We start from the raw sequence: 25,144 nt of genomic DNA, 5'->3' as shown, positions 1-25,144 counted from the left end.
GAATTTATTCTTTGAAATCATATTTACATGGTTTAAAAAATATGAAATAAAATTAGAAAAAATTAGATAAAAATCTGAGCAGAATTTGAATTCTAAAAAATAGTATTTGAAAATGGAGGAATGTTATAACTCATTCTAGCGTTCTTTTGGTGTCTACCTAAAAGGATATAAATATAATAAAAAAATTTAAAAATTACATTCACGTAGAAGGAGCTCTAACATTTCTTTTGAAAATGATTTGAAAAATAGGAATACTCAAACGGATCCTGCTTGTGTGCTGTAGTTAAAACTAGAGCACTCATGCTTAAAAAAAGTGTATGGCTCAGATTTAACTAAATAATTGAACGGTCCAGATCTGTTCTCCGTTTCTTCCCTCTATCATTGTTTCTCCTTCATTTTCTCCTCTGTAAAACTACTCTCTCTGCCGTCCATCATCTTCCTCACCAGCAAAGCCCAAAGAAAAGGAAGCAAAAACAAAATAGATTTTGCAAAGAACCACCAGATGGGTATGGGATTTTGTAGAAAAAAGTTTGAAATTTTGTGACTCTTAACGGCCTTGGACCATGTTCTTGCCTTCATCAACCAATCTTTATGCCTTCATCAACTCTAACAATCACATAATTTCGGGTTAAGACTGGAAAATGCAGAGAGGAAGTGAAATAACAGAGGAGGATTAGACTGTTTTAAGGGGGTAAAGAATTGTGTCTATGAGAGAGACTCTTCAAGGTTTTGAAGAAGTCTTGGACTGAGGCCCAGGCTGAGGCCCAGGCTTTTGAAGAAATTTTGCAGATGGCGTTGATGTGATTATCATCTCCATGGGAGTTGATGATATGCCATTAGAAACTAATCCAATCGCAATAGCGTCATTTCGTGCTGTGAAGAAGGGTGTGGTGGTTTCGACTTCAGCAGGAAATAATGGTCCAGCCCTTGGGACAGTACACAACGGGTTTCGTTGGGTCTTGACTGACACGGTCGGCTCCGTTGATCGTTGGTTCGTCGGATATCTGACTCTTGGAACCGGTGAAGCCATTATTGGATGGACCATGTTCCCAAGCAACACCTTATTGCAAGACTTACCACTGGTGTATGATTTTCATTTGGCAACAATGGAGAAAATGAAAAAGGAGAAGCAGTGATAGGCGTGGACAAAAATCTTGGAACAGATCTGAACCCTTCAATTTTGTAGTTAAATCTGAGCCATTCACTTTTTTTTACAGCATGTGTAGTTAAAACTACAGCACACAAGCTGGATCCTACCCAAACATGCCCTAAATGACCAGCAACCCCTAGTCACCACCATAGTCAACTACTTCAGCATTTGTCAGACATTGTTTCTTCATCAATGGCGGCTACGTACTTCTTCTCCCACTCCCCAACCCTCCCCAAAACCCTAAAATCCCCTCTAAACCAAAACCCATTTTCCCAAATTCCAGTTTTACCTCTCAAACCCACCCCAAGGCTGCTCTCCCTCAGAGCCGTCCTCTCCCAAAACCCCACCAAAACTCCAACTCAGACCACCCCATTTCACCACTGTTTCACCAAATCCTCAGATGGTTATCTCTACTGTGAGGGCCTCAAGGTCCAGGACGTTATGGAGTCCGTGGAAAGGAGGCCTTTTTATCTCTACAGCAAGCCCCAGATTACCAGGAATGTCGTGGCCTATAAGGAGGCATTGGAGGGGCTGAGCTCCATTATTGGGTACGCCATCAAAGCCAACAATAACTTGAAGATTCTGGAGCATTTGAGGCAGCTTGGTTGCGGCGCCGTGCTCGTTAGTGGCAATGAGCTGAGGCTGGCTCTCCATGCGGGGTTTGATCCCACTAGGTAAAATTATATAAACCCACTTTAACTTATATTTATTTGTAAGAGGTGTATTTAAAGACCACATTTTTATAGTAAGAGATATATTTAACGATGACAATGGTGTAGTTATCAGTGTTTGAGTACCATTTGATATGTAAGTAGCCCTGCTTTGAGATATGTTGTGCTGGATTGGGCTTGCAATGTTGTTAGTTTAAGCACGATTTCGCTTAGTGCTTGTGTCATTGTGTTTTTTAGTTTTAATTTTTGTGTTAATATTTGACGAGCAGGTGTATTTTTAATGGGAATGGGAAAATCTTGGATGATTTGGTATTAGCTGCCGAAAACGGTGTCTTTGTTAATGTTGATAGTGAATTTGACTTGGAGAATATTGTGGCAGCTGCGAGAATTGTGGGCAAGAAGGTCAATCTGTTAATTCGGATCAATCCGGATGTGGATCCTCAGGTATGGAGTAGCCTGATTGTACTATATATTCTTATGGATCTTATTATGTGTAAAGCTTGTAATATGGTAGTAAAGAGAACACTTTTCACAGGCTTTAAATTGACTACATCGAAATCTTTTCCAATTGACTAGATTCGTTCATGACCTCAGTGAAGTTCCATATATTAGATGGTCCCTTTGCAACTTGAGAACACGTGGGTTTTGATAATTTGAATCAGCTGCTATTCAACCATTGTTCTTGAGCCTATAATCTCTGATAGGAGAGCCCTTGATGCATTTAATCTTGACCTTGTTCCAAATTTTAAACCATGTATACTGTTGGAGCAAGGCTGTCATCAGAATTCACTTTTTTTTTTACTTCTTTTTTTCTCTCATTAATGATCCCTCTACAGAAAGCATTATTGATTTTTTGTTTTTAAATTTCAATCTGATATGCAAAAGATTTCTAGAACATGTATAAACCTAATTGCTTCCACCTTATTTGGCCTTTTTTTGTTAATCTAAATGAAACATAACCAAGATTGCTGGGACCTTAACATTCTATTGACAACAGGTGCCTACTCATCACCACTACCATTTTTTCTGCACTTCTGTTGTCACACTGCCTCTATTGTTATCCCTATCTCAACTACTTTAGTAGCAAGGCACCACCAGTTCTATGCCAACGACTTGGCCCCACCACCTTGTCATATGTATTATCAAGTTGATCTTCTTTGTTTGCTGAAGTTTTATCATAATAATATGTCTATTCTTTTCTTAGGTCCATCCTTATGTTGCCACCGGGAATAAGAACTCCAAATTTGGTATTAGAAATGAGAAGCTGCAATGGTTCTTGGATGCTATAAAGGCACATCCTAATGAGCTGAAGCTTGCGGGAGCTCATTGCCATCTTGGGTCTACCATCACCAAGGTATTTCAACAACATTGTGTTTGTATCCATTCATTTATGTCATGTAACTGAAACTTAGAACCTGTAGAAGATAAGTCTGGGATAAGTAATGCCCATAAAATGATAGTTATTACTTATTAATGTTCACATCACTAAAACTCTTGGATTTCTTTTTGAAATTACACTCTTGATTTGAGTGACTAGGTTGTTTGATACTGTAAACAGGTCATTGGCTGTTGCTGTAGAAATAGTCTTCCCCTCTTCATTTTGTTTTGTATCTTAATCTTGGCCTTTGTACTATGTTAATCTTGGTTTTATTCTCCGGTTTATTTATTTATTTCTGGTTCTGTCAAATTGTCATGGTATGCATTTTAGTTATTTATCTGTCTTTATGGAAAATGAAACATATATGTTACTTCTGTAATATAAAGTTTAAAGCTCATATTTTTAATATTTTTCAGGTGGACATATTCAGGGATGCTGCGGTTCTTATGGTCAACTACATTGACGAAATCCGAGCTCAAGGTTTTGAAGTTGATTACTTAAATATTGGAGGCGGTCTTGGGATAGATTATTATCATTCTGGTGCTGTCCTTCCCACACCCAGAGATCTTATTGATACTGTGAGGATCATTTCTCTCAATCTTGTTTTTTGGATTTTGTGAAGTATGAAAATCACGTCTTTGTGGCTGGCGATTCAATTGAATAAAGAGGGAGTTCCTGATACATAGGTTGCATTTGCTCTGCACCATGCATGTTGTGTGTGAAGTGTGGTCTGCCAATTTTTACACTCAAAATTATTAGAAGTGGATCTTAGATTGATGAGTGCACAAGAATTCTTACATTTGCAATTATTACAAGAATGTATAGCAAACTTAAGATTTGAAGGGAAGAATTGAAGTTAACCATAGTCTTCATCATCTACTGAGCCTTGCTCCAATTTTCTTGACTTAAATGACAATCCAATCCCAGGCAGAAATAATCTAATTCTGACAAGAATGCTCCTTGGACTGAATGGCATCTTGTCTCCTCATGAACAAAGGGTGTAGGGTGAGGTCACTGGTTCAGTCCTCTATGGGTTGTGAGTTGTATATAGCTGTCAAAAAGACTTTCGCTTTAATTGTGACAACATTTTATCTGCCAACAAAATCTGACAACATAATGGGCTTTTTAGGTAAATTAGGCTGAAAAAGGTATTGGATGGGTATTTGCATTATGTAGGCAGTTAGGAGCCTCTCGCTTGAGAAGGCCAAGTATTTTCATTTAATTACTTGTATTATACTATAGGCTTTTATGGGAGATTTTGTTCTGTACAATTTTATAATGCACCATACAACAAATGCATGCATATATAAGCACATATCCACGTGTGTGTTTTTGACTAAAATATTGTAGGAGTTGTCTTTTATTCTAATAAAGTGGGCATAATTGTATAATGGTTATATTTTAAGGTTTCATTTCCATTGTCAATCTCTATACATTCCAAACTTAAAAGGATACATGGCACGCTTACTCTTTGGACACTTTATATGGTATTTAAAGCCCAACCCGTTTGGAAAATTCTCCTTTTATATAGTTTGTGTTTATGTTTTGAGAATTATAGTTTCAACATACTTGAGAAATATGGATGTTTTTACTGTGAATCAAAATTTTAGACTCATTCAGAGTCTTAGCCTGGGATTAAAATGGATGTCAACATGGTAATTGAGGCTTTGCTTCCTAGTGGGGTATACTTATCAAGAGAACTAGTAGTTTTCTTACTTGAATCAATATAAAGATTTACTGACCATTTTAAAACATCTGTGGTTGGTGCAGGTTCGAGACCTGGTGCTTTCACGGAATCTTAAACTCATCATTGAGCCTGGGAGATCATTGATTGCAGATACTTGCTGCTTGGTTAATCGGGTAACTGGGGTCAAAACTAATGGAACAAAAAACTTTGTTGTGATTGATGGCAGCATGGCCGAACTTATCCGTCCTAGTCTATATGATGCTTATCAAGTAAGTATTCAATTATGATTAACTTCTCTTGTAGCCAAACTGTGTTAATCAGTGGCCCTATCTCATATCTGTATAACAGTGTATTATCAAATGTATTAGAAAATTTAGATTACTGGTTCTGGTATCAATTTGTTAGAAAATTTAGATTGCTCGTTCTGATCTCCGCTACTATGTAACAAATGCACTAGTATTTTTTTATTATTCTCTAATGACTATTGCTGCTCACGTATTACATTGTTGTGCCCTTTTTCTTTTTTTTTTTCTTTTTTTTTTTTCTGTCAGACTTGTTTTTTGCTTTTTCTCACAGTTGACTTGTTGCAGCACATAGAGCTGGTTTCTCCTGCTCCTCCAGATGCTGAGATCTCAACTTTTGATGTGGTGGGCCCTGTATGTGAGTCAGCAGATTTCCTGGGAAAGAATAGGGAACTTCCAACTCCAGCCAAAGTATTTTCTATGCCTTCTATTGGATTGTCACATCTATAATGTTCTCATATTTACTTTTTTTGTTTCTTTTTTTGCAATTTTTCTTTTGGGGGGGTGAGTTACAGGAAAAAATGATAATTCTCTTTTTGTTTGCAGGGAACTGGTCTGGTTGTTCATGATGCAGGTGCTTACTGCATGAGCATGGCATCGACTTATAATCTTAAGATGCGCCCTCCAGAGTACTGGGTATGGAACTATGACTTCTTTAATTGTCTGTATTTTCTACCCCACATCTATGATGTACAAAATGATACTAGAAAAATTTAAATGTTTCAGTACTTAAATTTCATTTAACAACACCTGTTAACACTAGAAATGGCTTCTTCTGCTTTTAGTAACCCTCACAAATTCAAATCTTTTGCCTCAATGAGCTCTTGTATTATCAATCCTACTATCCAGAGAAATTTCTGCGTCTTTAATTCGGAATGACTCCTCAAGTTTCATTCCAAAAACAAAAATCCAGAACATCTCATAAATTATATAGTAGTTATAAGTTCCCCCGGCAGCGGGAAAAGCTAACTCTAGGAATTTTATTTATTGTTTTTAGGTTGAAGAAGATGGGTCGATTGCCAAAATCCGGCATGGGGAAACATTTGAAGACCATATAAGATTCTTTGAAGGGCTTTGAATGGTATCATAGGTTGTCTGTTGCTGTAGCCTGTAGGCTAAGATTCTTCTGGTTTTCTCTTAATGCAAGGTCTTCATTATTTGAGACTAGATGTTGTGAATTTAAATATTGTTTTGCAGCTGCAAATTATGTTTTCTTCAGCCTTATTTGTCAATCTTGAAACATGAACTATAATATATATATATGCAGCCTTCTATGTAAGGGTGTAAAGCTAGCGAGTTATATAATTGGCCAACCGGTTTGGTACCCAGACAAACCAGCCCTACTGGAGCGGTTATCGGTTTTAGAAAATATTAAAACCGGTTATAACCGGTAACCGGGTATATATATATAAATGTATTTATTTATTTAAAAAACTAAAATAATAAAATTTAGGGTTTAGACTTTTATTTTCATTCCAACTTAGGCCAACATATTGGGCCAAAAAAAGTTGAGATTTTTTTTATAGGGCTAAAAAAGTTTAAATTAAGTCCAAGAAGTAGGGCCAATACTTAAATTAGGCCTCAAAACTCAGTTTTTTAAAATTTTAGTTAGCAGTTTGGATAATTGGATTCCAACTGGTAATCGCCGGTTTTTAAATAACCAGTTAACTGCCTACCTGGTTACCTACCCCGGCTGGCAAACTTGGCCAATCGGCTACCCCGGTTATGGTTATTGGTTTTAGCGAATAATCCATAACTGTAACTGGGTTTTCACCCCTAGTTCTATGATTCCTGTAAATGTTTCTTTTACTTTCCCATAGACATTTCAAATATGGGCAAAAGTTATCAATGCCTACCAAACGCATCCACCGACACAGAAAGTGACCCTTTTAGGTGAATTGTTTTTTTCTTGAGTACTTTAAGTGAATGTTGCAGGTTACAAGATCCTAGGATTATGATTGTCTATAATTATTTATTTTAATTTGAGAGAATTCGAGTAGATAATTGTGAGACTACTTATGTACCTCACCTTATCAAATAAAAATTGGGCTGCCTAATTATTTATTCGGTCAGATGGGTTCCATAAGTTGTATCTCATAATTATTTGCCTGAATTCTCTCAAATTCAGACAAATAATTGTAAAGATCTATATGCATGGAATTACACTAACTTTGTATAGGACAAAGTTTTCTAAATTGGTTTGGAAAAAAACCTCAGCTATTAAATTGACATTTGTTTATAAAGCATGTGACTTTTACATGCGTTTTTTTTTTTTTTTTTTTTTTTTTCCCAAAGAATTACCAATTCATACTATTTTAAATTAACATCTGTTAATCTTAATATGCTTGAAGGATATGTCAGTTTATTAGTTATCAAAATTTTAGAAAATTCTTTTTGAGGTGACCGAAAGAAATTAGCTTATTAAATTGACAAATGTCTTTTGAGCATGTGATTTTTATATGAAATTTGGTTTTTTAATTCATATTTGTTAATTTTATAAAAATACACGTAAGAATAACATGCTCGGAAGACGAATGTCAAAGACAAATTTTGTCAAAATAAATGGACAAAAGCCATACAAGAAATGGTGGAGAGAGCTAGGTGGGCACACATTTCCTTGTGTTAGTGGCAACGTTTGAATGGATGTGTTGTTTTTTTTTTTGCATCAATCCATGGTTTTCTTTGGACAATGAATCTTAATTGACACATTTTAATGTTTTGGTTCATTTGTCAATTCAAAATCATATTAGCTAGGAGGAAATCTATATCAATCAAATGTCAATGTGGACCCTATTTTCTAACCCTAGATGCTATTGAAATTGAAAAGTGCCTATCAAACTACTATTTAACAAAAGGTTAAAGTATAATTAACCCCATTGTAAGCAACTTATAGTGAGCAAACAAAGGAAAAATGGATATGCTTTGGGCCTTCATAGGCCCCAAAGTGTTCTTGCTTTGGGAACATCTCAAGACATGACAAGCCCTCCACCGCCAATCCCATTCCCTTCTTTCTCTCCTCAATGATGTTGGTTTTTCCTATTGTAGACGTGAATTTGATCATTTATTTATTTTATTCTTTTTTTTCACTCTTAGGGTTATAAGATTTGGGATAAAGATCTTTGTTATTTCATTATCCGAATCAAATGCAATTCACACAATCCCATAAAAAAGGGAGTTGTATGGCTTACAACTTCTTGTGCAACGACTCGAATAGCGTGACATTCAATTATAGAAAATTTCAATCCAAAAATTTGAATGCTTTATAGTTTAGTTGAATGATTAGATTCTTAACCCATCAATCAAAGTGATTTACAAGATAAGTAATAACCCTATTGTTTTTGTTGGAACAAGTGGCTCATATTCTCTTTAGATATAGAGAGTAATATCAGAGTACCAATATAGTGGTCAGTTGACAGAATATTTTGAGATTTTTCATATCTGTCCACACAATAGGGTTTTGTTATAAATATGTAACCTTAAATCATTATTGAATATAATCGCACTCTTGTAGATGTATGCATATTACTGAACCACGTAAATTAGTGTTTTGATTTTCTCTTACTCTCTCTTTTTGATTTCATATTATTCATCATTATTGTGCATGGTAACAACAGTTGTCTTCGCTTAATCTTTGTTTGGAATTTGCTACACTTACATTGTTACATGATTTTTTAAGAAAAAAAACAAAAAAAAATGAAGTCTTTCTAAGATCATATATAAGAGGTCCATCACTCTCTCTTATTCTCAAATCTCAATGGTATATTCCTTGATTAAAACGAATTTAATTTTTATTTAAAATAATAGGAGTTAATATCAATGTAAGGATCGGTCCAATGAATTGCCGTGGAGAGAAAACATTATTGTATACAATTGCTATTTACGACTCCCCTTTCACAAATGGTTCATATCTTCTACAATTAGTATTTCAAATCTTCCGTAATCCAAGACCCCCTTATGGGTGGAGCATTTACAAAAGAAATATATCCACTATGGCTCTTTCTTCTCTACTTCTTTGCTGTAACAGCTTCATGGATTTGGAAAGGACTCCAGAAATGCAAGGAATATCTTATTGCAGGATCCTGTCTGAATGTATCTATGAATAGCTCTGACTGCATTTGGACAACGGCCTGGGTTCCGACCCTTCCTTCCTATCGACCTTCTCCCCGTAGTCCAAATTCGAGATATTTGCATCATTTGTCTATCTCTGATCTAATTATGCCAGGAACGCGTTGTTGGAATAAATGCCTTCTGTTGACCCTCTTTGATCCGATCTCTGCCATGGCTGTTGGTAGGCTACCAATTTCAGATGAATCTCAAAAAGTATATCTCTGGATTCCCTCTGCTTCTGGGAGGTTCAGCACTTTTTCGGCCTACCTTTCTATCTTGAATAATGATTTCACTGGATCCCATCTGTCTCCTTTGTCATCTTTTTGGAGGGATATCAGGAAACTTCAACTAACAGATCGACTCCGAATTTTTATTTGGAAAATAGCTTGGAATATTTTTCCAACTATTCAGCGATTACAGCCAATTATTCCTACACATCGTCCAGATGCTTTCTGTCCTCTCTGTAAGGGAGGACCTGATTCCCTTCGGCATCTTTTCTTTCACTGTCATTTTGCAAGAGTAGTTTGGCGTCTCTCATCCTGGCCTCTTGATTCTACCACATTGGATTCCCCACACTTATGTGACTGGGTGCGAGTAATTTTATATCCTGAGGCTCTTCTTCATATTCCCTCTTTGGAATTACATCGTTTTCAGGTATTTGCAGCTGTAGCTTGTGATCTTCTTTGGTTTCATCGCAATAAAGCTTACCATGAAGGCATGTCCTTTGATGCTCGTAATCTTGCTAGGCAAATAGTCACTACTTATCATCAACATTGTGATGCATGGTCTGCCAAGTTACGCCCTACGCTGGAAAAATGGATTCGTCCTCCATTAAATTGGCACAAGCTCAACTTTGATACTGCCATTCGTGATTCATTTTCCTGTCAAGCTGCTATCTGTCGCAATCATGAAGGCAGATTGGTAAAGATGGCTACCCAGATCCAGTCCAATTGCTCCCTTAATAAAGGCGAGGCTTAAGCTGCAAAACTTGCTGTTTCCCTAACTTTATCTCTTCAACTTGATCGTTTTATTATTGAAGGTGACTCTCAGATAGTTATCATTGCTTTACAACAGCCATCTATTGTTCAAGATTGGCGTATCACTGACATCATTCACCAAACGCTAGACATGTTCCCTCCTGATTCTTCTTGGTCAGCTCGGAAAGTCAATAGAAGTGCAAACTTCGGTGCCCATTATGTGGCACATTGGGCCGCAGCTCAATTTTCGTCAAGCAGCATTCCCACCCTTTCCTCATCAACTTATTCCCCTACTACTCAGTTTGTCAGTGTTGCGCTTGATCCAAATCTAAGGAACTCTGTTGTTTAGAAATTAGTTCTTATTTTTTTTTTTCCTTGCTTGTACTTTTCAGTCGCATCTATACATATATATATATAAAAAAAAAGTATTTCAAATCTCAGTTATTATTTTTTAATTAAATAATTATAATTTTTTTTATATCAGTATTTTTTTTTTTATCTCTATCATTTAACATTTATCCACTAAGTATTTATTGTATTTCGAAAATAATAAGACTTTAATATAACAAAATTTTTATTATTTAACTTGAATGTGACGTTTTTTTTTTTTTTTTGACCAAGATATTTAATAATATTTAATTAACAGTAAATACGATAAATAATAATTAAATTAAATTAAATTAAGATTTAAAGTAATTAATTAAGCAGAAGATTGAAAATGATACAAAAAAGAAAAGATTAAAAGGACACTGACAGTCACAGGGCCTTTGGATCGATGCCAAGTGGAGGGCCTATATTTAATACGCGTTGTTTCCATTATGACATCGACACGTATCGTGCTGTTAGTGGTTGGATATGGATTTCCCGCCTTAAAGACTCGGCCCACAGCTTTGGGACCCTGAGAATGACCGAAAGAAAGAGAACGATTTTGCTGTACTTTTCTCGTTGGCTATGTAGCTATAAGAAAATTAGAAAATGCCCAAAAATACCCTAAACTATGGGCCATAATTACTATTACCATACCACCCTTATCTTTAGATTAGAATATAGTAATTTTTTGTCACGTGTGTGTTTTGTGGGTTGGAAGTCATAGATTCGAGTTTTATTGAGATGCCAAGATCTATGCTTATTATATTATATAAATTTAATAATTTCTCACTATTACTGTCCTTAGATAGGGATAAGATCAGACTCTGTAGTTTGGACTAGGTTCATATATATTTTTTTAAAGACTTAAGATGAGAAGAGAGAGAAAATATTATAAATTTTATTACAAAAATGATTTACAAATAATTTGTGAAAGGTAACATACAAGGTAGACGTTGTCTCTCTAGACCAGAGTCAGCATGACACGCGTCTCTTCACCGTGTTCACTGTCGTCTTTCGCCTCCGTCGACACCAGCCGCTCTCCTTTTGGACTTCTCCGCCACGGAGTGTGGTTTGCACGCGCTAGCAAGTGTATTTACTTGTCGACGCGTGACGGCTACACCCCTCCTCCTGCCTCTGTTGTTGGTGAATTGGGGTTATTCGCAGTGTCTTCAACCCAAGAGAGGTTGTCTAGTGCTGGCACGTGGTTTACACGAGCCGGCACCGACGCCTCCTAACCGACCGGTGTTGTGGTTGTTTTTTCACTTTTGTATTTTTGAGCTTTTTGTTTTGTGTATCTTCTTTGTGTTATTTTTATCTGTTACCCAAGTGCTTGGGTTCTCTGGACTCTTTACACACTTTTAACCACCTTTACTAGTAGCCTAGGTTTTTGACATCCGTGCTAAGAATTAATAAGCCCTTGTCATCACGTATTGCCTTCGCGTACTAACTTTCTTAGGTTTTTCTTGTTAGGTTACCCGGTCCTAATATGTCATAATTTTCTTTTTTTGTTGTCGGTAGTTTTTTATTTTTATGTATCAATTAAAAAAAAAAAAAATTGTGAATGGTAAAACGAAGGAAGGAGGTAGGGGCAATTGAGGAAAGAAAAAAGAAAATCAAAGTTCCCTCGTGTCGACAGGAGTCGTCTCGTCTTCACACAGAAACGAGTATATAGACACGCTCACACAGACCTCGGCGTCAACCGTGCTTTTGGATTTTTCTTTTTTACTTTTTTCCCGAGAGAGAGAGAGAGAGACAGGGAAGAATTTTGGCTCCTGGATTTCCTTTCATACTACCACTCGTCTCTGTCTCTTCCGAAATGCCGCGTAGCTAAACACCAACAAACAGTCAACGTCCTCGCACCTCCATTTCCCTCAAAACCCTAATCTCAACCAAACTCTCTCTCTCTTTCTCGCTTTCCGTGTGTGTGTGTGTCAGAGTGATCGAAGATTTTGCGCTTTGGTTCGAGATCGGTCGGTTACTTTTGGCATTTTGAAATTTTTTTTTTTTGGTACGCTTTTTAAATTCTCTCTCTCTCTGGGGGGTGTTTTGGTTTGCGATTGAAGGTTTGGATGGTTAATTATTGTGTGAGTGGAGGTATTTTGTGATGGCATTTCTTTTCTTGGATGGGTGTGAGTGTAAACTAGTTGGTTTTTTGCTGGAAAGATTGGGGATTTTCAATGAATGTTAGGTGGGTTTGCGATTACCGATGGGATTTGTTTTATTCTTCCTTTTCTTCGAATTTGCATTACCAATCTTGTATTTGGTGTTTGATGTAATTCAGATTCTGACAATTGTGGGATTTCTCTGTTATTCATGTCTGCATGTATGTATTTTCTGAGGTTTTGATCGTATTGGGTCTGGATATTGTCTTCTATGAATGTTTTGGACTGGTTTTTGTAACTTCTTGCAATGACATGCGCACAGAAATATAAAAGAAAAAAGCTTCTTGTAATGACAGAACGCGGATTTCATTGCATGTGTTTATATCCATGGGGAATTATCACCTGAGGAAGCTGCGTGTCTCTAGTCTTGTTCTGAATTTTCATAGTATTAGTTCAATATGGTTTTTAAATTTGAATTGTTAGAGCATTGGAATTGGTCACTTCAACTTTTCCAGACCTCGTTTACTTCTTTGTTATTTATGTTCCAGTCGTTACTTTTCTTATTGGATTTCTGTTGAGGGATTGGCTTTCATGTATTCTAGTTTTTGTTATTTTAATACATTTTTGTGATCGATTTTAGGTTCTGCCGCACTTCTGCAAAAGTTGGCAGTGCGGTCCTTGTTTTGAGCCGTCGCCTTTGAGTTTTAATCGGGTTTTGAGTTCCATTATGGCTAGTGACTCTTTGATAAGCAGTAATGGAAATGGACATGGCAACGGAAAGCCTGATCCACAGAGGACCTACCAAGTTGTTGTGGCTGCGACCCCAGATATGGGTATTGGTAAGGATGGAAAACTACCCTGGAAGTTACCTTCTGATCTCAAATTTTTTAAGGACATAACTATGAGTGCGTCGGATCCTGGGAAAAAGAACGCAGTTTTAATGGGTAGGAAAACATGGGAGAGTATTCCTGTTGAGCATCGGCCTCTACCCGGTCGCCTTAATGTTGTTCTAACTCGCTCTGGGAGTTTTGATATTGCAACTGCAGAAAATGTTGTGATATGTGGAAGCATGACTTCTGCTTTGGAATTGTTAGCTGCTCCTCCGTATTGTCTGTCAATTGAAAAAGTGTTTGTTATAGGAGGTGGCGAGATATTGAGGTGTGCTTGTGTTATTCATTCCTGTATTGATGAGCTCTTCTTTTTTTGGTTCTCTCTGTATTGATCATCTTTATATACAGGGAAGCTCTCAATGCGCCTGGATGTGATGCTATCCACCTTACTGAAATTGAGACAAGCATTGAATGCGATACATTTATTCCTGCAGTTGATTCCTCTGTATTTCAGCCGTGGTATTCATCATTTCCTGTGGTGGAAAACAATATTCGATATTCCTTCACGACATATGTTCGCGTGAGGAGTGCTGCAGTTGAATCCCTTTGTCAAAACGGTGATCTGATCTTTGATGGTATTTCAGATTCCGATAAGTTCGAGGTAAAGAAGTTCTCTTTCCTGCCCAAGATGATCTTTGAGAGACATGAGGAGTACAATTATCTTAAAATGGTTCAAGAAATCATCTCAGATGGCAATCCTAAGGATGACAGGACTGGGACTGGTACTTTGTCAAAGTTTGGTTGCCAGGTACAATCTCAGATTATTAAGCTATACGTATTTTGCTTCAATTTTAATTTTCTCTTGCTTCCATATTGATGACTGTTAATTGGTTGCTCTTTTCTGTTGTATATCCACAGATGCGGTTCAATCTGCGCAAAAATTTCCCGGTTCTTACTACGAAGGCATGTGTATCTTTCTTATTAAGTTGTTTTTTTTTTTTTTTTTTTTTTTTTACAACGAATGGTTCAGTTGTATGTATTTCCTTTTTTCTATCAGCTAGCTTGATTGAAGTCATGTCTTTTTGGTCGTAAAGTTAATTAAATAAGGATTATCTCTTATACATCATGATATGTAGGTTGACACTTATTGTTATCATTTGGTTAATAGAAAGTTTTCTGGAGAGGCGTTGTTGAAGAACTTCTGTGGTTTATCAGTGGTTCAACAAATGCCAAGGTAATAACAACTTCGAACATTTTGAGCCATATGCTTCATCTTACTTGTTCCTTTCTTTATGCTAAAATGGAACCAGAGTGGAGCTTCTCAGTATCAGCAGCTTGTTGACAAGCTTCATTCATTTGAATCAAATTTTTATTTTATTATTTTTATTTTCTTTCATGAATTTTGCTGATTTGCACAAAATTAATAAAGTTGGTTACTTTTTGTGACACTTCTGGTGGAACCATACTTATAATATGTGGAAATTTGTGAATCAAGGAGCTGTGATAGGTTTACTTGTCAAAGTTGCTTGCATATAGGGTCTATTCACTTCTTTCATCCCTTCTTGAGTATTGGACCGAGTGTATGTGTTGCTAGTTTGTAAAAGCATGTTTGCCTCATAAAATCAGTCCTGGCCCCTTGGGGCTTATTACTTATAAAAAAAAGAAAAAGAAAAATTCAGTCCTGGATTTTGTGTTTCTGTAGGTGATGTTTGTGCAAACTAAATATGTTTAGTTGCATGCAGGTAGGTGAGAGATGAATCGCTATCTTAGAATACGAAATGAGTATGTTTAGTTGTGTATGTGGGATAGATGTTAAGATGAATCATAATCTTAGAATATAAAATGAGTATGTTTAGCTGCGTCTGTGGGAAAGATGTTAAGATTCCAATTCTAATATTTGTTATCTTCTTCGATGATTGGTTGGTTTTTCATGAAAAATTGTTATGAGTTCGTCTTGACATATGGTTCTGTGCCTTTCATTGCTATGAAAACCAAGTGAAGTGATTCCATTCACCTTAGGTGTGAATAATATTACATTGAGAATGCTCATCTGTCATGATGAAGATGAGATCATGGTGAAATGGAATGCATTCTTAGAAGTTGGTTTAATGACAGGTCCTTCTGGAAAAAGGCATTCATATATGGGATGGCAATGGTTCCAGAGACTACCTTGATAGGCAAGTATTGAACTGTAAAATCAATAAATACATGCATGCTTATTTACATTTATCATGTGTCCTCCTCATCTAGCATAAATAACATCTGCTGTTCATTAAGTTTTTATTATATCTTTTTTGCCCTTTTTTCAGCATCGGTTTGACAGACAGGGAGGAGGGTGACTTAGGACCTGTATATGGTTTCCAGTGGAGACATTTTGGTGCTAGGTTGGAGGATTTGCTTTTTTGTAATTTCATCTTGTGGATTAGTCTGAGAAAAATTGAACCTTTAACTTTTTACCCATTGGTCTTTCTTTCTGCAGGTATACTGACATGCATGCTGACTATTCTGGCCAAGGAGTTGATCAATTGGTAGATGTTATTCACAAGATTAAAAATAATCCTGATGACCGACGGATAATACTGTCAGCATGGAATCCTTCCGATCTCAAATTGATGGCACTTCCACCTTGCCACATGTTTGCCCAGGTTTGTATTGAAGCAGTTGTCAACCTTTTCCTCTGCAGTTTCTATTTGTTTCTGAGTAGATCCTGTTTCTTCATGCAGTTTTATGTGGCCAATGGTGAGCTATCATGTCAAATGTATCAGCGTTCTGCTGACATAGGCCTGGGTGTGCCATTCAACATTGCATCTTATGCTCTCCTGACATGCATGATTGCTCATGTTTGTGGTATGCATTTTCACAACAGTCAGTAATTCGTTTTTGTATGTGTGGACTTAGCTAGAATGATAAATATTAGATGAGCGTGTGATAGCATTTGATGATTAATGAGAAGATTTTCGGGTACTGCATCTGATGGTATGTGCTAAATAATGATAAGCTTGTGAGGATCAATTCGCAGATGCCTAAACTACTTGATGGTTCCCTGAACATTCAATTTTATGGTTCATTATTCACTGCCTTTGACCACCATAATCAATCATATGCTTAAGGATTGGATGTGTAACTATAGCTTCAGAGAATTTGCATAGGCTATAGGCGGGAGGATCTGTTTTCTTTGCTTCCGTACTTCTAAATTAACAGATTAATTTGATGAACCTTAATACTGAGATTTTGTTTTAGAACCTGTTCTAATTACCACCTACCTCGTACAGATCTTGTTCCAGGTGATTTCATCCATGTTCTCGGGGATGCTCATGTCTACCGCACTCATGTCCGACCTCTGCAGGAGCAGCTTCAGAAACTCCCCAAGCCTTTTCCAGTATGTATATAATGTTAAACCAACACTTTGTTGACTTAATTTTTAACTCATCTGCAAATATATTGCTGGTTGGGGGTATAGTTTTCTTTTCCATTTTCGCTCATATATTGCAGTGATATTTTGCATTATTTGCCCTTCTAATGCAGATTTTAAGGATCAATCCTGAGAAGAAGAACATAGATTCTTTTGTGGCATGTGATTTCAAACTCATAGGTTATGATCCTCACCAGAAGATAGAAATGAAAATGGCAGTATAGCCATCTTGTAGAGGTTCTCACTTAAAAGATTACAGAATGGCCCCTCCTCTCAGGCAATGTTTGGCCTAGTTTTTGAGGCAAGTATATATTATTCTACTTGTTTTCTGCCAGCGATTCATTTTTTTGCCCCTTGATGGTTCACTAAATAACATGGAAATTCCATGCATGTTTATGAGAGATCTTTCATTTTTTGCCTCCTTGATGGTCCATTTATCAACGGGGAAAGTCCACAGCATGATTCACTTATCAAATCCATGGCACGTGTCCCGCAAAATTGCTATTAAGATCTCACCATCTAATTGGTGCCTATTGTGTTTTTAGATAATCTTATTGTGGTGTAGGGGCTTCTGGTTCAGGAGAAACAATAGCATTCATCATCATACATCATGTTAGCTGAGTGCCAGTGAATCAGTGATGCATCTTATAACTTAATTTCTGCATGTGTTTTTTCCTTCAAGTATTTCCACAATTAGTGAGAATTGATAGCTTTCTTTCTATGATGTTTCAGGCACAACTGTTGGAGGGTCATGTTGATATAAAGTTCTGTACAAATAAAGAAATGCTAGTTGAATATATACGTAAAACTTTGGACCTGCAGTAAGAGAGAATCCTTTAGTTCCACAGGGTTTGGTGGTTCTAAGGTGATTTAGTTTATGATGTTTATCAGTAGCTTCTGACTTCCCAAGTTTTTTTTGGCCTTTTACATGGAGCTATTAATTTTCTAATAGCCGCAAATACTCCGGTACTATTGTTGAAAGTAACCAGAGTTTGGAATACTGAGTTATTTTGAAATTTTTGTTGAAAGTAACCGGACTTGGATTCTGAGTTCTCTTGGAGTGATTATCTATTTGTGCTATTCTTATAAAACTGGGTGCTTTCACTCATTTAAAGTATTGGTGAAGTGATGATGGATGGAATTGTGATGTTCCTTAATTTGTTGTTGTGGTGTTATGGGGTTTAAATCATACAAATTTGTTCCTGAATTCCTTTAATTTGTTCCAAACATAAATGAATTGAGCTTAGCGGTTGGTCAAGTTAAAACACACGAGTGGTTATGAGCACATCCAATGAAAATGACATTATTTTCCGGTAATCGTATTTCTTATATGGTCTAAACCACCGAGGTGCTTATGGGGGAAGGCCGGAGAAGAATAACATTGCTTGCTAGGAGCCCCAAGGGTTGGCTCTAGTGGTAAGGGCTTGATCTTTGTGATGTGGTAGTCCCATGGGTCTAAGATTCGAATCTCTTTGGGTGCAAACAATTCTTTAAGGTCAGCCTGCTGACAAAGATGGGGTATTATTCGATTTGTGTGGAATGGACGCTTTACACGGATTCAAGATTTACTTGATAGAAGTGGGTATACGAAGTGATCTTGCATTGGAGGGGTTTCTTTCTCATCATAAAAAGAAAAGAAAAAGATTAACCTTATAGGAAAGCGATGTAAGAACATTTGGAGGATCAAGAATTGCAATGGCCTAGGTGATCAAGAATGACGACCGCTATTTATAACTAGCACAATACTTTCATGCACAAGCCGTGTGCAAAGAAGGAATTGGCATCCCCTGTAATTAGTTGCTTTGATTGGGGTTGCGAGGCTTGTTTGTTTAGGCAGATTAGTATTGCATCTCAAACTGTCGAGACAGGTGAGTCCTACAATCCCTAATGTAGGATGGGGACTCCCTCCTTTTTCGTTGATCAAGCGGATTCGGGCAACATGACACATATGAGAACTTTTTTTTATTGATCACAGTTTTAACTGAATTTCTTTCTTTAGTTTTTGCATTAATATTAGAATTGATAATTTCCATAATTGAATTGCCTTATTTAGTTGATTAGGTTACTTGTTAGTCTATCTTTAAGTGTAGTTTTCCATCTCTAGTTGCTTTAGGTTGATGTTATTATGTATTGTAAAATCAGTTTGGAGAATGAAATTTGAATATTAGTGGAATTATCGAGTGTTTTTTTTACTTTTCAAAGCTATTTGATAGCTTGTTTATTTTATAGAATTCTTCTCTCCCCTTTTTGTGGGGTTGCTCAAATTGAGTGCAATCCGATCAGCCGATCGCAAGAATCCTTATTCACAAAGAAGCTGCTCATATGGGTATATTTATATATGCTAGCTAAATTTCATGACAAAACCCACAAACTATATATAGAGTTTCTAGTAAGAGTAGGCAAGTACAATTCTACTAAGAGATACCTGCATATCTCTTTATTACATAGATACCATCTTTCCAATTATGTTCCTTACTAATAACAAGTTACTGGTTCTTTCATATTTCTTGGCTTTTCTGACCCTCCTCTGTCTCTTCTCCACCTTTGCCCTCCACCTCTTGTGTACCTTCTCCTGCCGGTGCGACCACTTCCTCTTTACTAGCTTTGGTTTCATCACCTTCTCTCTTCTTCCTTTCAAGAAACTCAATTAGGCCTCTTAGGGCAATGTCAGGTTCTTCATTTTTCAGCAACTGCTCACCTACCTCTGCAGGAGTCACCTTCGCCGTCTCCATCAACTGCTCAACATCTGAGAAAAGTGGGTGCTCTGTAATCTCAAGGTAATTTGATGCTAGCATTTTGAATCCGCATGGGGTGCAATAGGATAGGTGGATGTGTACATCCATTCGACCGGGGCGTAACAGAGCAGGGTCCAGCCGATCTCTATGATTGGTTGTGAACACTATTATCCGCTCATCACCACAGCTTGACCACAGTCCATCTATGAAATTAAGCAGCCCTGACAAAGTCACCTAAAGAGAAACCAAATACACGATTGAGTTATTGATAGACAGGTATTGTTGAGAAGAAAGCACACATGAGAAAACATGCACAGACACACCCACAAGAATGCCACAAAACTTGAATGGTTGAACAGGGAAACCAAAAATCATCCATGACACACTCTCAGATAATTCTGCTCTTCTTTGGTTGGAACTGGTGTTCTCACTGTTTCCTCCTTAGTGGTGTCCCTCTTAGTGATAATTCTAAACCCAATGCCTGCCGCCTTATGGCCTGAGGTGCATGTGTATATTTCCAATTGAAACTTGAGAAAGATTTGGTCTTTGCCACTTTTCTGGTGAGAAAATAGACAGACATGCTTTACACAACATGATGGAGTAGATTGAGTAGTCCTGGTCCTAATAGTGAAGCCATTAGGAGAGCAATCGGACATCACATCACGCGTTCTCTCAACTTCATTCTTCTTAGCAAGTGTCCAAAACCAGAATCAGAGGATGAAAACAAAAGACTTTCGTTGTTGGTACAAGGTAATTCTAGCATCTGAAGGACTGCCAATCTACTAGGCCTTTTCTGACAGTGAATCGAATTTTGAGAGATTTGTAAGCTCTTAAAGTTGGGATAAGTAGTGACTTAACATGGTATCGGAGTAAAGTTGTTGACTTCGATTCTTGTCTCAGTCATTTATGCCCCCATTTCAAAAAAAAATTTGTATTAGCTGAAACAAACACACATCTAACAAACACTTTGGGACAAGGAACATCTCTCAACATATTCTTAATCATGATAGTGTCAATATGTATAAGTAGAACTACAATGTATCATAAACATCATAGAAATGAGGGATAATTGACAAAAAGGATTGGTAAACAAAGATGTCAGAAATAATAAAAAAGTAATAAACCTTAATTACCTGTGGTCCTTGATTAGAGGAATTAAACATCATAGGATTCGCAGCCCTGGCTGCCGAAAGCCTATTCTGCAATTCAATAGAGCAATCAATATCCTCCACCACAAGTATCGATCGGTTGGCCGTGGAGATCAAAAGCTTCCTGAGCTCAGAATTACGCCTAACATCAGTCAGCTCCAAGTCAAAGATATCAAAGTTAAGGTAATTCGCCATGGCTGCAACCAAGCTTGATTTCCCGGTACCCGGCGGCCCGAACAACAGGTACCCACGTTTCCAAGCCTTCCCAACCTTCCTGTAAAACTCCTTCCTCCTCACAAACAGCTCAAGATCCTCCATAATCGTCGCCTTAACATCCATATCCATTGCTAAGGTCTCAAAAGTCGAAGGATGATCAAGATTCACCGACTGCCACTCGTCGACCCCTCTCCTCCCCATCACCCGATCATGTCTCATTGTGAAAAGCTTCAACGTCTTTTTCTCTTCCTTGACCTCCTTGGACTTTTCCAAGACATACGGCAAGTAGGTCTGCAAAACCATGTCCTTGTGCTTCTTGTGGAAGCTCAGCTCGAAGTAGCGGAGCTCCGACTTGAGCGTGGTGTGGTAATTATAAGGATCGGAGCCCGGGCCCGCTACCCACTTCGACGGGATTTGCTTGGAGACCAACTTCCATTTCAGTTGGACGCCGTCGAATGAGTCAACGATCTCCTCGTTCATTTCCATAGTGACGGAAATCTTGGTCTCCTTGACGGGCATGGTGACTCTGAAGCGCCTTGTGTTGGGAGAGACGGTGGGTCGGAGATAGACCCGGGCGGCTTGGAAGAGGAGGTTGTGGTTGAGGCCCTCGAACTCTTCGATGATGAGTGTGAGTTGGGAGGAGAATGAGGCGAAGAGGGTGCGGATTTTGAGGAGGACGTAGCTCCGGAGCTCTCGCGGGAGGTAGTCATTGGCCAGGGACCGGATGAGAACGCTGGTGGCGGCTGCCGAGGCCGCTACAGAGATCACCGTTTGGGTGGAGGGGAGTTGGAGTTTTTGGAGAAACATGGTTTTGTTTCGATGGGTTTTTTCCTTTCTGTTTGGTTGTGATTTTCTCGCAAGGAATTTTGGAAAATGGGGTACGTGGTGGTGGGTTTTGTAGTCGATCAGTCCGAGCAAGAAGAACTATGGCCTGGTGGCTGGTGCAGAGGAAGACGGTGTCGTTTTTCCTTCTGTTGTGGGTTCTTTCTTTCATTTGTTGTCTTCTTCCTCATGTGGGCTCTGTCCAATCACTACGTCTGGTTGACGATTGACTTGGGGTAAACTCCCATAATGGCAGAAAATTTGCAAATAGTAAGAGGACTTTTGCCTCTTGTAGGGTCCATCAAGTCAAAGCTAGAGTGATTTTTTTTATTTTTTATTTTTACTTTTATTTTTTATAAATTTATATATATATATATATATAACTCAAAAGGAAAAAGGTAAGGGAAAGAGTAGATCAAATAAAATCATGAGAGCTTCCAATTTGCAGATTTAATTGAAAGCTTTCTACGATTCTTCCAAAGAGTGTGCATTGTCTTTGTGTAATTGGCTTCTCTACACTGCTTCAAAGGGTGCAAACAAGGTGTGAGAGTTGACTTGGCAGTCAGTCTCCAACTGTGCATTTGGTGCATATGATAGTTACATAGAGGGAATGAAAATGTTAGATTTACAACATCAACACAATAAGTGCACAATAACCCCTCACATGAGGGTGGACTCTAGTGTGTAGGGTCCACCCTCATGTGAGGGATTGTTGTGCACTTGTGATAGTGTAGTGCAGGAATCATATTCTTAGAAGGAATGAGAAGTGGAAAACCAAAACAGACGGCGGAGCTACGCTGTAGCCTCCTAAGCCTCAAACGTGTTCTCCAATATATATATATAAACCTTTCAAAATCAGAACTTAATTTTTTTTTTTAGATTTTCCCCTCAGGCCTAAAATTCTAGTTCCGTCCCTGCCGATATATACAAAAGTACCTTTGAAAGATATGCTCAAGAGATTCAGACTATGGACTCTCTTACCCTGGACTTCATTTCAAAAATCAAAGATCGAAGCTGCTTTATAGAATACTTTATGGAATGTAATGGAAGGGTGTATGAAGTTCCTTATAACAGACGAAATAATAATAAAAAAAAAGAATAGCAGCACACTCTTATGTTGCTTTTGGAATTTCTACAACAATTACATTCAGATAAATTTAATTTCTTCTGGATTGGATTATGTACGTCCACATGAAAAATCTGATTGTTTTGATGGACTTTTTTGAAAAAGCATAAGGCGCTCCTACGTAGGTAAGCAGTATACAATAGAGCTCTTACAAACCCAGAACCCAAAAACAGCAAAACGACAAATCAAACCCAAAAACCACTTTATTGTTTTGATGGACTTCTTGAGCTACATGAAATCTTATGCAGAACCAAGTCCCTACTGCTTAAAATCATGAAATTCCTTTCCTTCCTGCTTCTTCATGGAAATGATCATATTCGAGTACTTGCCTTCCTCAAACCTCCAAGTATTCTTCTATTTTCTTGGAAAACCTCTCAAACAAATCATCCATCATCTCTTCTCCAAAATAACTCGCCAGAATTGATTCTGCAACCACCCTTATGCTCATCGCCACATACTTGCCTCTACTGGGTTTATCAAACCTCAAGCTTTTGTTACAGTCATATGACTGTAACAAAAGCTTGAGGTTTCAACATTCAACGACTTGAAACATTTGAAGTGATCCATGTTTCAATCCCAGTCCACTTCAAATGTTTCAAGTCGTTGAATGTTGAAGGATCCTTCTGTTTGAATCACCTCCCTAACTTCTTCTGCAGTAGGTGCATAAAATGGCAGATCGAACCAGTCCAATTTTGCCTCTTCAACTTTTCCCTGGGACCATGTGACCACCAGGGACCATCACTTGCGACCACCAGGGACCATCACTTGCGAACGTGATCTGATAAATAATGTGAAATAAATGATAATTTAACGGTAAATATTTATAGGAAAACATCCCATGATTATGTATGCATTAAAGACTTATTGCCAATTGAGTAATGCAAAATTCTTTTGCTTGCTAACACTCTCTCTTTTATTTTTTCTTTTTATCAAAAAATAAAAACATTAACAAATTAATGACTTTAAACATAAAACACTCACAAAACACTTAAAACTACTTTCACGTTTGTCAATTGGAAAGGAGGCAAATCATTCTCGGAGATTTGAGCAAAGTTTGGTTGTTGGGACTATGACCGTACGATGTCGATGATGGCAATTGACAAAAGAAGAACTTCACACGAGACGATTAAATTTAGCATATAGCAACTTAATTCTGATTAAAAAAAAAAAAAAAAAACTGGCTTAATTCTGACTTAAAATTCTTTAAATAGTCTATTAACTAACGTAATTTTCGAAATTGGGCTGGGAATTTTTAGGGTGTTCATATTTAAAAGAAAACAAAAAGGGGAAGGAAAATAAACTACAGATGTACAAAATGGTGCCTTGAGTATCTTTTAATGCTGCCACATTGATGATGACGATCAGAAGAATAAACTGATAAGGAAGAAGTGAAGAACCAGTGTTGGTGTTCAACAAGTGATGGTGATGGGGTTGCCATTTATTTTCTTACTCTCTTGTTTTCTCTAGTTGATCGAGGCGTTAAATTTTTATTATTTTAGCATTTATTTTGTGTGAGAATTGATATATTATGAATCGTTAGATGTAAAGTATGATTAAGATTTAACAATTTGAAAACTTCAAATTTAAAAAAAATTTAAGAGAATCGAGATCTGCCTTACATGAGAGTTTGGGACACCCTTAATCATTGAGGCTAGCCTTAAATGGCAGTATGGGACACCATATATATTGAGGCTATCTAATTATGGCTAGTATTGCGGATCCTTGCAGGAGCACGAGCTCCCATGCATGCTCCCTCTTCTATAGACCTCCATATTTTAGTATCCTATTTTTTGTTGTTTCAGTTGCAGATTCATATGCGTCCTTTACACTTTTATTATTGAGTACCTCACTCGCTAGACATCATCTCAGTTGTATTCCTCTTCAGCGCTTTGATTCCGTCATTATTAAGAGTTTTACATTGTTAAGGTATATTTGGATTGTAAGCATTATAAGCCTTGAAAAACCTCTTCCCTTAAGGTGCTTTTAGGAAAAGGATTGGACCTTCCCTCCCGCTACCACTCTGATGCAATACAAGTGTTTGGACAATAGTGTCACACGTGAGGGAGCGTGTTAAGTGTCACCCTTTCTCTTAAGGTGTCTTTTGTGGTAGAG

The 25,144-nt window shown here is 37.4% G+C and overlaps 4 protein-coding genes across 6 annotated transcripts; 3 read left to right on the top strand and 1 right to left on the bottom strand.

Annotated features, from left to right (window-relative positions):
* Window positions 1–448: 448 nt before the first annotated feature.
* LOC133882121 (diaminopimelate decarboxylase 1, chloroplastic-like) lies at window positions 449–6,412 on the top strand. Its single transcript, XM_062321227.1, has 8 exons — window positions 449–1,824; window positions 2,091–2,265; window positions 3,026–3,175; window positions 3,616–3,777; window positions 4,970–5,155; window positions 5,477–5,599; window positions 5,735–5,824; window positions 6,186–6,412. The coding sequence occupies exons 1-8, from the start codon at window positions 1,343–1,345 to the stop codon at window positions 6,264–6,266; spliced, it is 1,449 nt and encodes a 482-aa protein (XP_062177211.1). The 5' UTR covers window positions 449–1,342; the 3' UTR covers window positions 6,267–6,412.
* A 2,730-nt stretch (window positions 6,413–9,142) lies between these two features.
* On the top strand, window positions 9,143–10,621 carry LOC133881987 (uncharacterized). The gene is made up of 2 exons (XM_062321066.1): window positions 9,143–10,216; window positions 10,346–10,621. Exons 1-2 carry the CDS (start codon window positions 9,143–9,145, stop codon window positions 10,619–10,621), a joined length of 1,350 nt encoding a protein of 449 aa, XP_062177050.1.
* A 1,713-nt stretch (window positions 10,622–12,334) lies between these two features.
* Window positions 12,335–18,031, top strand: LOC133882221 (bifunctional dihydrofolate reductase-thymidylate synthase-like). 3 transcript variants are annotated; one of them, XM_062321343.1, is made up of 12 exons: window positions 12,335–12,611; window positions 13,384–13,901; window positions 13,982–14,381; window positions 14,492–14,536; window positions 14,742–14,807; window positions 15,689–15,750; window positions 15,883–15,957; window positions 16,053–16,218; window positions 16,297–16,420; window positions 16,846–16,952; window positions 17,099–17,286; window positions 17,718–18,031. In XM_062321343.1, exons 2-11 carry the CDS (start codon window positions 13,471–13,473, stop codon window positions 17,207–17,209), a joined length of 1,587 nt encoding a protein of 528 aa, XP_062177327.1. In that variant the 5' UTR covers window positions 12,335–12,611; window positions 13,384–13,470; the 3' UTR covers window positions 17,210–17,286; window positions 17,718–18,031. The 3 variants fall into 3 exon arrangements, with proteins under 3 accessions (XP_062177327.1, XP_062177326.1, XP_062177325.1); XM_062321342.1 differs by having other exon boundaries at window positions 12,335–12,649; XM_062321341.1 differs by having other exon boundaries at window positions 12,335–12,829.
* Window positions 18,032–19,335: 1,304 nt separating this feature from the next.
* LOC133882222 (AAA-ATPase At3g50940-like) lies at window positions 19,336–22,122 on the bottom strand. Its single transcript, XM_062321344.1, has 2 exons — window positions 20,854–22,122; window positions 19,336–19,954 (listed from the first exon to the last, which is right to left on the bottom strand). The coding sequence occupies exons 1-2, from the start codon at window positions 21,889–21,891 to the stop codon at window positions 19,484–19,486; spliced, it is 1,509 nt and encodes a 502-aa protein (XP_062177328.1). The 5' UTR covers window positions 21,892–22,122; the 3' UTR covers window positions 19,336–19,483.
* Window positions 22,123–25,144: the final 3,022 nt, after the last annotated feature.

The sequence above is a fragment of the Alnus glutinosa genome, chromosome 11 (assembly GCF_958979055.1).
Source record: "Alnus glutinosa chromosome 11, dhAlnGlut1.1, whole genome shotgun sequence".
Lineage (NCBI taxonomy): Eukaryota > Viridiplantae > Streptophyta > Magnoliopsida > Fagales > Betulaceae > Alnus > Alnus glutinosa.
The sequence above is the reverse complement of the archived record's forward strand: the minus strand, read 5'-3'. Positions and strand labels throughout refer to the sequence as shown.